General features: G+C 48.9%; 1 protein-coding gene and 1 long non-coding RNA gene across 6 annotated transcripts in view; one reads left to right on the forward strand and one right to left on the reverse strand.

Moving 5' to 3' along the window:
- The first annotated feature begins 6,902 nt into the window (after positions 1-6,902).
- Positions 6,903-15,102, forward strand: part of NCAPG2 (non-SMC condensin II complex subunit G2) — an 86,447-nt gene continuing 78,247 nt past the window's right edge. For 2 of the 5 annotated variants that reach the window (XM_032244870.1, XM_032244874.1), the window contains exons 1-3: positions 6,918-7,005; positions 9,639-9,740; positions 10,059-10,175. In XM_032244870.1, the coding sequence (XP_032100761.1) occupies positions 10,098-10,175 (78 nt within the window). In that variant the 5' untranslated portion in view covers positions 6,918-7,005; positions 9,639-9,740; positions 10,059-10,097. Of the gene's footprint in view, positions 7,006-9,382; positions 9,471-9,638; positions 9,741-10,058; positions 10,176-15,102 lie in introns of all 5 variants that reach the window. The other 3 variants (XM_032244872.1, XM_032244873.1, XM_032244871.1) reach the window with 3 other exon arrangements.
- Positions 7,808-14,703, reverse strand: LOC116527769. Its single transcript, XR_004258725.1, has 3 exons — positions 14,198-14,703; positions 13,066-13,070; positions 7,808-7,821 (listed from the first exon to the last, which is right to left on the reverse strand). It is a non-coding gene; the product is annotated as an uncharacterized LOC116527769 (long non-coding RNA).

A 15,102-nucleotide genomic window follows, 5' to 3' on the forward strand; every position in this document is an offset into this window, starting at 1 on the left:
TGGCCAGGCTGGTCTCGAACTCCTGACCTCGTGATTTGCCCGTCTCGGCTTCCCAAAGTGCTGGCGTTGCAGGTGTGAGCCACCACGCCTGGCCACCTTCAGGCATTTTTAAAGATTGCTATTTTAGCCCATTGTCCTGGGCGGTCTTGGGCGTGCCCGGGATCCTCGCAGTGCTTATCCCATAGTGTTGGGATTACAGGCATGAGCCACTCACTGCACACGGTTGTGAATTTTTAATAACAGCTTTATTGAGATACAGTTTCATACCATAAAATTTACCCTTTGAAATATACAATTGTGTGGTCTTTAGTATACCCACAAGGCTGTGCAACTGTCACCACTACCTAATTTTAGATAGTTTTTGTCACCCCAGAACCGTGGCCCTTAGTAGTCACCCCCCATCCCCTCTCCTCAGTCTCTGGCAACACCTAATCCGCTTCCTGCCTCTGTGGATTTTCAAGTCATGTGGACATTCCACATAATGGATTCACACAATCTGTGACCTTTGTATCTGGCTTCTCGCTCCGAGCATGACCTTCAAGGGCCATCTGCACTGCATCCAGTGAGAGCTTCATTCCTTCTGCAGCTGAGTCATATTCTATTGTGGGAATAGACCATCTGTCTGTTGATGGACACTTGGGTTGTGTCCACTTTGAGCTTTGGGAGGACAGTGGTTGTCCGGCATTGACCCTGGCTTGGGCAGGTGTTGAAGAGCCCCTCACCCCGCAGTCTGATTCTCAGCTGTTGCAGGTTCCGCCTGGGGCAGGAACCTCAGCTTTATCGATTTTATACTTGAGTCATTCATGTTTTCTCTTTTTCCACGTTTTCTGAGATTAGTTTCTTCTAACCTGTGCATTAGGATCACCTGGGGAGGTTAAAAAATACGAGTGCCCACTGAATCCCTGGTTAAATTGATTGATTTGATTGAATTGGCCTGGAGGAAACCTTGCCCTTAGTATTTTTTGAAGTAGCTCAAGTAGTTTTCATGGGCAGCCATGGTTGAAAACGTTTGCCCTTGACTGTTATCTTGTTCTCTTCTAAGTAAACACTAAGGAGATCTCCCTCAGCTCACACCCCATGCCTGAGCTCTGCGTCCCTGGACCCATGCCGCTGCTTCCCCAGGACCTCAGGTGGGTTAGGGGTGTGCTCACCTTCCTCTTCACCTTTACCCCTACAGTCTTCCCTAGGTCACAACTGTAGGTTGTGTATAAAAATTCCTTTACAGAAAAACCGGGGATCATATTAAAGCGGAATTACAACCTAAGAGGGGAAAGAAAACCACTTGCACCAAACAGGACCTCCCACGGAGTCCAGAGGGCCCTGCTCCACACAGGCCACTTGAGAGCTTGGCTTGCCTACCATTCGCCTCCCTTCACAGTCAGTCGGGGACACCAGACGGGTGGTATCTGTCTCAGCACCCCCAGCTGTCACTCTCCACCCCTTCTCAAGCCCTCCCTAAGTGTGGCTGTGCAGCCTGGGTTAACAGGAGTTGCTCTGGGGTTGCTGGTGCAGCGTCCAGGCAGGAGCGATGTGGGCCCCCAGCTGCCAAAGCACTTTTGAGTTTTCTGTAGTTCTTCAACTTTTGGGATCAAACATGCACATCCACATCCACATTCCCAGGTTCAAACGTTTATAGACAATACAATACAAAACCACAAAAGGGAAAAAAATATTTCTGCAACAGCTTCTGATACAGTTCAGCTGTGTCCACACCCAAATCTCATCTTGAATTGTAATCCCCATAATTCCCATAATCCACATGTGTGAAGGGAGAGGCCAGGAGGAGGTAATTGAATTATGGGTGTGGTTTCTTCCATGCTTTTCTCATGATAGCGAGTTCTCACGAGATCTGATGGTTTTATAAGGGGCTGTTTCCCCTTGCTCCTTCCACTTCTTGCTCCTACCACCTTGTGAAGAAGACTGTTTCCCCTTCCATGGTGATGCAGAACTGTGAGTCAATTAAACTTCATTCCTTTTTTAAATTACCCAGTCCTTGGGTATTTCTTTGTAGCAGTATGAGAACAGACAAATACAGCTTCCCATGTGTCCGAGAGACTCCTCCCCTTCTTGGAGCCAGTTGCTCACTCTGGGACCTGTGTGGCCCTGGAGAACCCGCCTCTGGTGTGACAGAGCCCTCATAGCTGCCCTGCACTGTGGGGTTTTGCCCAGAGTGGCTTTGGAATGGTTACTTTAACTAGGATTCCATGAAGTTCCTAGTTAATGACTTCTTGTTGGTTTAGCTTATTTTCCATGTTATAATTATCATAATTATAAATCTTGCCAGGCGCGGTGGCTCAAGCCTGTAATCCCAGCACTGTGGGAGGCCGAGGCGGGTGGATCACGAGGCCAAGAGATCGAGACCATCCTGGTCAACATGGTGAAACCCCGCCTCTACTAAAAATACAAAAAATTAGCTGGGCATGGTGGCGCGTGCCTGTAATCCCAGCTACTCAGGAGGCTGGGGCAGGAGAATTGCCTGAACCCAGGAGGCGGAGGTTGCGGTGAGCCGAGATCGTGCCATTGCACTCCAGCCTGGGTAACAAGGGCAAAACTCCGTCTCAAAAAAAAAAATAAATAAAAAAAAAATAAATCTTGTATTTCTTATATAGGCAGGTGAGGGGTTTCTGAGAAACTGATAAGAATGGTTTCCTTTGGAGCAGAGGGCCAGGTGTTCAGGGGGGTCACAGAAGACTCTTCTGTATACCCTTTTCTTGCCATGTGAGTTTGAACCATGAGATTGTGTTACTTGTGCAATTGAAAATAAAGGAAAAACCCTTCATATCCTATGCTTGGCTCACTATGAAATATGCATTTTTTGGCCGGGCACGGTGGCTCAAGCCTGTAATCCCAGCACTTTGGGAGGCCGAGGCGGGTGGATCACGAGGTCAAGATATCGAGACCATCCTGGTCAACATGGTGAAACCCCGTCTCTACTAAAATTACAAAAAATTAGCTGGGCATGGTGGCGTGTGCCTGTAATCCCAGCTACTCAGGAGGCTGAGGCAGGAGAATTGCCTGAACCCAGGAGGCGGAGGTTGCGGTGAGCCGAGATCGCGCCATTGCACTCCAGCCTGGGTAACAAGAGCGAAACTCCATCCCAAAAAAAAAAAAAAAAAAAAAAAAAAAGAAAGATACATTTTTATCAAAGATGTTTTTGCCAAGTTTTATACACTTTGAGACTTAGTTTTATATTGCTTTTCCATTTGGTTGAACTTTAATTCTATAAACCTTTTTCTCATTAACCACATTGTAAGGTTTTTTGTTTTTTTTTTGAGATGGAGTTTCGCTCTTGTTACCCAGGCTGGAGTGCAATGGCGCGATCTCGGCTCACCGCAACCTCCGTTTCCTGGGTTCAGGCAATTCTCCTGCCTCAGCCTCCTGAGTAGCTGGGATTACAGGCACATGCCACCATGCCCAGGTAATTTTTTGTATTTTTAGTAGAGACGGGGTTTCACCATGTTGACCAGGATGGTCTCGATCTCTTGACCTCGTGATCCACCCGCCTCGGCCTCCCAAAGTGCTGGGATTACAGGCTTGAGCCACCGCGCCCGGCCTAATTTTGTATTTTTAGTAGAGACAGGTTTTCTCCATGTTGGTCAGGCTGGTCTCAAACTCCGGACTTCAGGTGATCTGCCCACCTCGGCCTCCCAAAGTGCTGGGATTACAGACGTGAGCCACCGCACTCAGCCTATTGTAAGGTTTTAAGAACACAGATGATCTCATGCCTCATTCATTCATTTATTCAGAAAATATTTTCTTCAAGCATCTAAAATGTGCCAGGCCTTATGTCATGGATGTAGGACCAAGGATGACACAGCCCTTGACATGGAGGAGTTAAGGAGAGCTGTGATGATAGGGAGCTAAGAGATCGCGCTACAGTGAAGGCCATGGGGTTTAGAAAATAAACCACTACAGAAGGCAAAGCTTGAGCTGAGTTCTGGAGGAGTGTGGCTTATTTGCTGGGAAAGGCACATTCCCAGTGAGTAGTGATGGCAGCAGGAGGCATACAGGTTCCTAGGCAGGAAGGGGCAGGTCCCTGGTGAAACTCCACCTTCAAGCCAAGGATGGCCTGAAGCTTGTGGGCCAGGCTGCCAGTTGCTGGTGAAGTCCGAGATCCAGAGAGAGAACTTCTTTGATGCCTTTCAGCCAATCAAGCGGTGATTTTCCCAGGCCTGCCCATGGGCCAATCAGCATGCATTTCCTCCTGTCCACGGACCAATCAACATGCACTTCTTCCTTTTTGAGCCCATAAAACCCCCAGACAACCAGACTCAGGACACTGGTTGGGACTACCTGCCTTTGGGTAGGAGCTACCCGCTTCGAGTCTTCTCTCTGCTGATAGCTGTTTGGCCAGCTCTTCCTTGCTCACCCGCCAGTTGTGTGCCTAACCTCATTCTTCCTGGATGTGGAACAACAACTTGGAACCTGCGGAATGGTGGGAGCAAACGGAGCTGGAATACTTTCCTGGACAGCTTGTGGAGCTGCAGGTGGGAGTTAAAGCGGCTGTAACATGTTCCTGGCCAGCTCACCAGGCTGCAGGTGGTGACAGCTACCTGACTGAGGAAGTGAAGAATGATGAGCCTTCTAGGGGCCCAGACCTTGGCATTTCTCAAGCCAGAGCTATAACGGTATCTGTGTTGGTGCTCAGCGCCACCCCATGCAACGGGAAACAGCAGTGGGGCCAGGCCAGCCTAGGAGCCATGGACTGGAGTGGGGCAGCGGGGCCAAAAGAGCTGTAACACAAATGAGCTGTAACACGCTGCCCCAGAAACATGACCCCCTGCTCACCATGCTGTGGGTGATGAGGAGAGAAGACCTGTGACCCTTCTGGGAGCCCAGACCTCACAGGCTGTGACACACTGTGATCCCCTTTGGGGCTCTGTGGTTCCTGGCATCTCTGAGCTTTCGGGCACCACCATATTCCCCTTGTCCAGATGCTGGTGCCCACAGTGGAAGCCATTTGTGGTACCTCTGGTCGAGGCACAGCTTCGTATGGAGGCGGCAGCTGTGAGCACTGCACTACGCAGACGTTTAGGCCTCATAACAACTCCCTAGAGGAGGCTCAGTACTTAAGTAGGTCCCCTTTGATAGATGAGGAAACAGGCTGTTATCCATGGCCTGTCGAAGGTCACCAGCTAGTGAGCACAGAACCAGGTTAGCCCAGGTGGTGCAGCTTCAGAGCTCATATGCGTAACTTGAGACGTTATTCCTATTCAGAAGCAGAACCACCAGGAACAAACAGACGGCTGGAGGAGAGACAAGCATAAGGAAAGGGGCAGGATTCAGGGGTGGGAGGGGAAATTGATTTCCGTTCGGGATGCATGTCAGCATCAGCGTGGGAGAAGGCAGTGAGCTGTTGAAAATTCTGGCATTCAATTTATATAGAAAAAAAAAGAAAAAGAAAATTTTGGAGTTCAGAAATAACCGTGTCCTACAAATGCTGATGCAGAGGTTACTGCTCGAAGGTGGCAGTTTGCACTTTGGATGTGAAGGAAATTGCTGAGAAGAATGCAGTGAGAAGGTGGCGGGGGGGGGCGCCCAAAATTCAAGGAACTGCAGGGAAGGAGATGTCCATGTATGGGCAGAGGAGGAGGTCAGAGGTGGCTGCAGCCCGAGGATGAAATAGGTGATGCTAGATATCAGCCACTTGTTGACAAGTGTCCCGGATTCAGCAGGCTCTGAGTGGGTCTCCTCTCCCCTCTGCAGCCTGCCTTGCTTCACTGTTGCAAGCTTCCTAGTAAACCAGTCCTTTACCTGCTATAATTTTATATTACTTGTTGAAATGATATTCCAGCAGCAATATAAACATTTTTGATATACTAGGCTAACTAAAACACATTTAAATATTAATGTCACCGATTTATTTTTATTTTTCTAATGTGCTCACTAGAAATTTACGATTGCACTTGTGGCTCCCATGATGTTCCTATTGGGTGGTGCTGTGCTCCCACAGTGGCAGCGGCTTCAATCTCGCCGAGACCTCTGGTTTGAGTTCAGCCAGGAAAACAGATACCACTCTAGACATCTCAAGCATGAAAGAACATAGCTGCAGGGAAGGCCAAGTCCCCACAGAGGAATGGAGAGCACGGTGGTAAAGAGAACCGTTTTCTAAGAATTTGCTTTCAATAAAAATTCGGAATGCCCAATCAAGTTATTCGGCGACACAAAGTAAAAGATTTGCTAGATCAGTATGTGATTTTGGCATTGAAGTCCAAAGAACTACATGATATTGCTACTACTCCTTCACAGCTGGGCGCCTTCGAGGGTCGCCGACGAGTCCTCTCCCTCTCCACCCTATGGGCAGCTGACCTGCTGGGGGCCGCACCTGCTGGGGCTGCACCTTCCGGAGGGGGCGGGGCCTGCGGGGAAGCGCCTGCCCAGTGCGCATCTGCGGACGCACTGCCGCCTGCGCACCTAGCGGGTGCGGGCTGCGGACCGCCCGGACAGGTGTCCCCTCGGCAGGGAGGGCGGTCACAGGGGCCAGGCCGGGGTGGGGTCCTCCCGGGGATCCGGCCGCGAACCTTCTCTCCCTCCGGTCCCCGTCCCTCCCTTCCTCTCCTTCCTCCTTCCTCCAGCCCCGCCCCGCCCCGCCCTCTCCTGGGCCCCGCCCCGCCCCGCCCTCTCCTGGGCCCCGCGCGCCCTCCGCGGAGGCCTCAGGACGCGCACGAGCGCGCAGTTTTCGTCGGCGCGCGCAGTGCGCATGGGGCCCAGCTGTGGCGCCGCGCGTGCGCGTTCCGCTGTGCGCGACCGCGCACTGGGCTAAGCGGCCGAGGCCGCACCCCAAGAGGCGGGGCATAGGCGGGAGGAGGGCCGGCCGGGCGTGTGGGCGGGGCGCGGCCTGGAGGCGGGGCGGAGCGGCCGCGGGGCGGGGCCCGAGGCTGGCGGCGTCCAGCTCTCGCGAGAGCGGCGCTTGATGACGACCGGGAGGGCGGGGCGCGTCTGGGGCGCCGGCGGGTGCGTTTGAATCTGGTCCGAGCGCGGGAAACGGCGGGTCCGGGAGCCCAGGTGAGAGTTGCGGTGCAGATCCGGGATTGGGTTCGGAGCAGGGCTGGGAGGTCGCAATGATCGGGCCGGAAGCCCCTCCTGGGCGGGTCGGGGTCCCGGCCTCCGCTCGTCTAAGGAGGTGGCCGGCCGGAGCGCGGGCAGCGCTGCCTCTGATCGGACCGGACGGAACCGGGGGCCCCGGGCCACCCCTCTCCCTACCGCGGGGACGCCCGTCCTTCCTGTCCACGTCAGAGGGAAATCCCAGCCCCGCGCGCGGGCGCCACTCTCGGCGTCCCCCACCCCCGGGCGCGGGCACTGCCCTCAGGCTCCCCCTGAGCCCTGGGCATGGGCACCGCCCTCAGAGAGCGACCCCTCAGCTCTGGGCATGGGCACCGCCCTCAGAGAGCATCCCCCTGAGCCCTGGGCATGGGCACCGCCCTCAGAGAGCATCCCCCTGAGCCCTGGGCATGGGCACCGCCCTCAGAGAGCGTCCCCTCAGCCCTGGGCATGGGCACTGCCCTCAGAGACCGTCCCCCTGAGCCCTGGGTGTGGGTGCTGCCCTCAGAAACTATTCCCCCAGCTGTGGACATGGGCCTTGGCCTCAGAGACATCAGTCACCTGAACTCTTGCCGCTGGTTTGGTGCCTCTTGTGTCCATGAGGAAGGAGTTTGGGGACGGAGTGGGAAGTCACAGGTGGTGAGAAGGTTACAGGGATTTCTTCTTTTTTTTTTTTTGAGACGGAGTTTCACTCATGTTACCCAGGCTGGAGTGCAATGGCGCGATCTCGGCTCACCGCAACCTCCGCCTCCTGGGTTCAGGCAATTCTCCTGCCTCAGCCTCCTGAGTAGCTGGGATTACAGGCACGCGCCACCATGCCCAGCTAATTTTTTGTATTTTTAGTAGAGACGGGGTTTCACCATGTTGACCAGGATGGTCTCGATCTCTTGACCTCGTGATCCACCCGCCTCGGCCTCCCAAAGTGCTGGGATTACAGGCTTGAGCCACCGCGCCCGGCCCGGATTTCTTCTTTTTAATGCCCGTCTTGATTCAGTACCAGACCTGTGCGAAGAGTTGCCTGCTCTTCGGATTGATAACTGGACGGTGAGGTGACTTTTTACCTTGAAAGTAGCATTCTGGCTGCAGGCCGAGGTCTTATGCACGTATGGTACAAGAAACATGGAATATTGCCACTTTGGGAGATAGAAAACTATTAAAAAATTACAGTCGCCGGGCGTGGTGGCTCAAGCCTGTAATCCCAGCACTTTGGGAGGCCGAGGCAGGTGGATCACGAGGTCAAGAGATCAAGACCATCCTGGTCAACATGGTGAAACCCCGTCTCTACTAAAAATACAAAAAATTAGCTGGGCATGGTGGTGCGTGCCTGTAATCCCAGCCACTCAGGAGGCTGAGGCAGGAGAATTGCCTGAACCCAGGAGGCGGAGGTTGCGGTGAGCCGAGATCGCGCCATTGCACTCCAGCCTGGGTAACAAGAGCGAAACTCCGTCTCAAAAAAAAAAATTACAGTCACTAATATAAGAGAGAAAATGGGAAATATGGAAATCAGTTTGGTAGTCAAAAGGAAGTATGTTACTGTATGTTGGACTAAAATGCCAAAGAGGTACACTTGGAAATAGAGCAAAGAAGAAGAGTGACCAGAACTCTGAAAAAGTGGAGAGTGTTCACACACTTGCCAGGAGAAGGTGTGTAACTGCATGTGTTTGCTGCGCCTTGTTGGATTATTTTTCTAAAATCATGACTTTGTCCTGGCCACTCTCCCTTTTCTCCCCATTTTCTTTGTCAGTAAAAAGGGTGCCAGCCATGGCTGATTTAAAGAGGGAGACACGTGGTCGTTGGGCAGTTTTATCATTGCGTGAACATCGCAGAGTGCACTTGCCTACACCTAGATGGTGTAGCCTGCACACAGAGGCTGTATTTGTATGGTGGCGCCTACTGCTCCTAGAATGTTACTGTACTGAATACTGTAGGCAACTGTAACACAATAGTATTGGTATGGCTAAACATATCTAAGCATATTAAAGGCACAGTAAAGATATTATAATCTTATGGGACCACTGTCATATATATGATCTGCTGTTGACTGACTGTTATGTGGTACATGACTATAGTTCATAGTTCAGCCATTTGAGTTGAGGAATGAGGTGACCAGAATTTACTGTTAACTTATGTGGGGAGTCATTACACCGAGGTTATTTTCTGCTTTGTTCAATTTAGACATTAAAATCTAGTATTACATGTTTAAGATGACTATCCCCATAATTACTGCCAGTAGTTTTTCATATTGCTCTATTTATAATGTGCAAATAGTTTTTATTTATTTTTAAGGTGGGGGGGTCCTACTGCAAATGTGTTCCATCATTTGCTATTATCTCATCTTTAGGTTGATATCTTTTGAGTAGGGCACCAATAGCTCCAGGTGTTGTGAATATGAAATAGAATTTCCTTGAAAAACACCGGCAGGATGGAAGGTATACAAAGTCCCCTGAGCTCATTATCCCGAAGGGTTGGGAGGAGGGTGCTGTGGTTGAGCATGCCTAATGAATAGTCTAACAAGATCCCAGGTGACCCCAGGGCCACCGTTCTCCATCTCACTTTGAATAACAGAATGACACTAACTGGGATTTTTTTTGATGGAGGAATGGCCTTTTGAAAGGGAACATCTTCAGAATCTAGCAGCCGGGATCAGATTATTCTTTTGTTGAATCAACTCAGATCTGCCAAGACAGCATCTTGCTAAGGTACTAAAAAGGGAGAGATGGTGGTGAGCTTCCTAAGGCTATTTCGATTTCACCCTCCTTAGTTGGTAATTTTATTAACAGTTGTTGATAAAATATCATTAATGTCATGATATTAACATCCCCAGTAAAGGAAATAAGTAAATTGTCTTTCAAATATCATAACTTGTTTTATGTGAGAATATTTTTAGAAACTGTCTACAATACCTACAATACGTGGTTCAGGAATTTTCTTGCAGTTCTTGGATGTTAATATCAAATTAAATCTTGTAGGAAAAGATATATTTGCAAGTGTTTCAGTATGATTGTGTTTTCCACTAGGGTTAAAAAATAAATGCCATTTGAACAGTTCCATCTGTCATGGAAAAACGTGAGACATTCGTACAAGCCGTGTCTAAGGAGCTGGTTGGAGAGTTTCTGCAATTTGTTCAACTTGATGTAAGTTTCATGTTTTAGTTTTGTTGTGATTTTTGACTGTGAATATGAAATATGTTCTAAAATCATTATGTCTCCAAACAAAACATAGTTATCTCAGTGAATCCTTAGAGACCAATGTTTATTTGAAAGAAGAAAACCAAACCCTTTATACTCAAATCTACCTGCTGGTGGGCTAAGCTAAGATATAAAAGATAAACAGAAGTTAACCAGTCAAAGAGGGCTGTTATGGGTAAGGACCCGTCTGACTAAGAAGGTTACTCTGAGGACTAGAGAAGGCTTGTTGTGTTTGAATTTGAAGTTCAGCAGGAAGGCAGAGGATGAGGCTAGTGGATAGGCTATGCGGGCCTTTACCAGGTGCTTGAAGCAGGGAGTCAGCTGTAGGCAAGGGAGAAAGAGAGCAAAAGAGGAGAGAGAACTAGTGGACAAAATAGAGGTAAGGAGAAAAATATGGTTTGCTTTTTGGAAATATTCCTTTGGCTGCAAGTGAAAAGTATGTCAAAGGGATATATTTAAGAGACTAACCTCTTAGGTCCTGCTCTTCATAAAGATGGTTGAATTAGGAACTGGAAATGGGAAGCTGCTTGGAAGTACAGTGATGGCATTATTGGATTGCTTGGATATGGGGAGGGGCCCAGGCATCTGACTGTGTAATACCATTCAGCAAGCTCTTGATTGTGGGAAGAGGGTGGATTCAAGGGAGAAGGTGGTTCCATTTTGGAGGTGGCAGATGACTGCTGGTGGGATGCTCACCAACAGATGGCCGGTAGTCAGACCTGCACGTCTGAATACCAGGGGAAAGGCCTGGGCTAGACGCAGGTTGGGCATGGAAACCTAAGTTGTGGGAATGCCTGCAGTTATCTCTCTACTGTTTTGGAGAAAAGGGCCTTGGACAGAGCTCTGAGGAAGCCAGCGTTGGAGGCACTGACTCTGAAATACAAAAGTAGCCAGGCGCGGTGGCTCAAGCCTGTAATCCCAGCACTTTGGGAGGCCGAGGCGGGTGGATCACAAGGTCAAGAGATCGAGACCATCCTGGTCAGCATGGTGGTGCGTGCCTGTAATCCCAGCTACTCAGGAGGTTGAGGCAGGAGAATTGCCTGAACCCAGGAGGCGGAGGTTGCGGTGAGCCGAGATCGGGCCATTGCACTCCAGCCTGGGTAACAAGAGTGAAACGCCGTCTCAAAAAAAAAAAAAAAAAAAGAAATACAAAAGTATCTTTGGGGCAGAAGACCCTTAGCATACTTGTCTCACTTGTTTTTCTTATGTGGTGAAAATCAAACTAGTGACAACAAATACTTAGAGAAGAATCTAATAATGAATTTGTTACTACAGCTAGTACTCAACTTACAACCACGGTCAGGACCGTGGACTGGTCATAACATGATTTAGTCGTAAGTTGAGTAGGCTATTTATACAATTGAAATGGTGCATGCGGAGATGGTAGTGCTGCCAGAAGCTGGTCCGCACTGTTGTACGCCCAGCTGGGCAACGTTTGCGCTGCCAGACGCGGAGCAGTCGTGGCTAGCGACTGTGGTCGTAAAGTCGAATGGTCACAAGTTGCGTAGATGGTTAGTCGATCAATACCTGTAGTAACATTTAAGAAATTGGCTTTCTTTATAAGAGAAATGAGCTTATATGTTTTGGTATTATAAAATGATACCCTGTAAACTTAAAAATAAACACAAATTCACAGGCATCTTGTCACCATAGAAGTGTTTATAAGAGCAAATTATTTAGATATTATATAAATGTCTGCTTTAGCAGTAGCAGTGTATATAGCTTGTACTGGAAATGCAATATATACACATTTTAAAGTCTAAAAGATTGCTGTTGCAAAGTGCATACCATAATGTTAACAAAATCACAGCAAACTAAATTGAAAATCAAAGGTAAAAATAGTAAGTCAAAATCACACTGGTAGTCACAATGACAAGTGCCCTTCTGGTGTGCTTCATTTCCAGCCACCCCTGTTGTGTGCCAACCAGCCTTTGCAGTGTTGCTGGACGGCCAGCAGACATCTCAGGAGAATTCTGAATTAGTCCTTATACTAATGAGGCGTTAACTCTAGTTTATCAATAATACGCTTTATTGACACTTAACGGTTCAGCTTAGTACCTAGTCACTGTGTAGCTCTTAAAGGTAAAAATGAAAATGTGTAGGATTGTGCATCACGTGGTTTCATCAAGTTGAATGACATAAATGTCATTTTATATAATTACGATGTTTTCCCATAGTTCAATTTGATAAGAACTTAAATCAGTTTGAGACTTATCAGGAAAACCTCTCCAAGTACGATTAGTTCTGCTATAGTCGCACACATGCGTTGCCAGCAATCACTGCACTCTGCAGAATTGGTTAGAAAAACCCAGAGATTTTGGGGAAAATGGAGGTTGGGGGGCAACACTGAAAAATTTTGCCAGTAACACGTTAAAAACAGATAGGAACCTAATAAAACAGTAGCATAATTTTATATGTTAAATCACTAAGAAATACATAAATACTATAGTAAGCATGGCAATTTAGCTTGAAAAATATTTAAATTCTGGCTGGGCGTGGTGGCTCACGCCTGTAATCCCAGCATTTTGGGAGGCCGAGGCGGGTGGATCATGAGGTCAAGAGATCGAGACCATCCTGGTCAACACAGTGAAACCCTGTCTCTACTAAAAATACAAAAATCAGCTGGGCATGGTGGCGCGTGACTGTAATCCCAGCTACTCAGGAGGCTGAGGCAGGAGAATTGCCTGAACCCAGGAGGTGGAGGTTGCGGTGAGCCGAGATCGCGCCATTGCACTCCAGCCTGGGTAACAAGAGCGAAACTCCGTCTCAAAAAAAAAAAGAAAGAAAAATATTTAAATTCTATAGTTGGAAGTGGGTGCCTATGCTTCCAGGGTACACCTGCTCCTCTGTGCTTAAGAGGAAGAAAATGAGGTAGAACAGAGGGGAAAAAGGGAAGCTAGGCAGAGGGGAATCGGGAGCATTAGAGAGCACCGTGGGCTTGGGGAGAGCACAGTGAAGTGGGGTGGGGCCTTTGGGTCATAGTGGGTGAGGGGCACAATGAGTGGCCCAGGTGTGAATGCACTGAGCTGCTAGGTGTCTGAGATATGTTTCATGGGATCCTGGTGACTCCAGTCAATGGGTGCAGTTTTCTGCATTCACCTGGTTAAATTTCTTGTCAGCTTGATGAAACCACGTGATGCACAGCAGAACTGATTATACCGTGTGCCCTTGTCCTTGTTGGAGAATCAGTGACGGGGAGTGGGACACAGCACTGAGGAGAATTCCGTCATTTAACAAACATGTCCTGAATGCCTTCTGTATGCCAGACACTGCACTGAGAGTTGGGGTTGTAGTACACACAAAGCAAAGTTTCTGCACAAATGGGGGTTTATGTTCTAATGGTAGAGGAAGAAAAACAAGACACATATATAAATAATGAAGCACGTAGAGGCTGGGTGCAGTGACTCATGCCTGTAATCCCAGAGCTTTAGGAGGCTGAGGCAGGAGGATCGTTTGAGGCCAGGAGTTTAACACCAGCCTGGGCAACATAGTGAGAACTCGTCTCTACAGTAATGTTAAAAAATTGACCAAGTGTAGTGGCTTGTGCCTGTAGTCTCAACTACTTGGGAGGCTGAGGCAGGAGAATCACTTAGGCCAGGAGTTTGAGGTTGCATTGAGCTATGATTGTGCAACTGCACTCCTGCCTGGGTGACAAAGCAAGACCCTGTCTCAAAAAAAAAAAAAAAACCAAAAAGATACTGCTACTAAGTACTACTAGTAAAGCCAGTAGAAGTTGGGAATGATGGAGTGGCTAAAGAAAACCTCAGAGGAGATATTTGATCAGAGCTGGTACAGTCAAGTGATTCTTGCTGAGGATATGTCCTGAGAAATGCGTCATTAGGTAATTTCATTGTTGTGTGACTATCCTAAAGTGTGCTTACATATACCCAGTTGGGAGCAGCCCACTTATACACCTGGGTTAGATGGTACAGTACCATCCTAGGCTACAAACCTATATAACACGTTACTGTACTGTAGGGCTGTTGGCCCCACTGGGTTGTGGGGTGTCCCTTATGCTATGCTGAGGTGCAGGATCCGAGAAGTAAAGAGACAGGACACTGAAGAAATGGAGAAGAGCAGCTGGACTCGGGGGGCCATGCCACTTATGAGCGGAGACAGGCAAGGTCCCGAATGCCCAGAAGCATCTGTATTTATTAGGTACAAGCAGGGGGCAGGGTCATGTGTGAGGTCATCATCTATAGGCTTAGTGATAGGGCATACATAATCACATGAGTCACAAGCGAGGGGGCCACCCCATTATGGCACCTGGGCAGAGAGGTGGGCCGTGTGCAGTAGGAGGCCGTGCCATGCGGTAGTAGAGGTTCCTGTACAGAAAAGGGGTCCACCCCCATTAGGTCACCGAGGCAGTGAGGTGGGCTGTGTGCAACAGGTGTTGTGCGTAACACTTCTTATCTGGGGGCTGGAAACTTCAGAGGATTTCTAATACAGTAGAAGGATATTGTAAGCCAATGCAGTGGGAGCTGACAGACTTGTGCTCTTCTCTTAAGATATTTATGGGAGGATGATTTGAGCTAGCACAGAAGGGAAAAAAGACTGACAGGGTGTACAGCTGCCGTGACTGGTCACACCAGAGGGGTTCTTCTCCCTCGGCTATTTGCGGGATCTCAGGATTGAGGCCTACTTTACACAGGAACTTCATGCAAGGTACTACAACTCCTTTATCAGGAGGAGAAGCACTTGCTCCAAGCCTGCCATACAGCGTATGCCCTTTCAGGCAGGGATGCCACCGCCTGGGTCTTTGGTTCTTGTCCTGGTCTGGCTGTTTTCCTACGTACTGCTTCTGTTCTGTGACTGCTCTGGGCATTCCTCCTACTACAAACTACTATATGGTTCTACAGAAGGATTCTATAAA

Source organism: Sapajus apella, unplaced genomic scaffold (assembly GCF_009761245.1).
Source record: "Sapajus apella isolate SASKATOON/1434 unplaced genomic scaffold, GSC_monkey_1.0 scaffold56, whole genome shotgun sequence".
Classification (NCBI taxonomy): domain Eukaryota; kingdom Metazoa; phylum Chordata; class Mammalia; order Primates; family Cebidae; genus Sapajus; species Sapajus apella.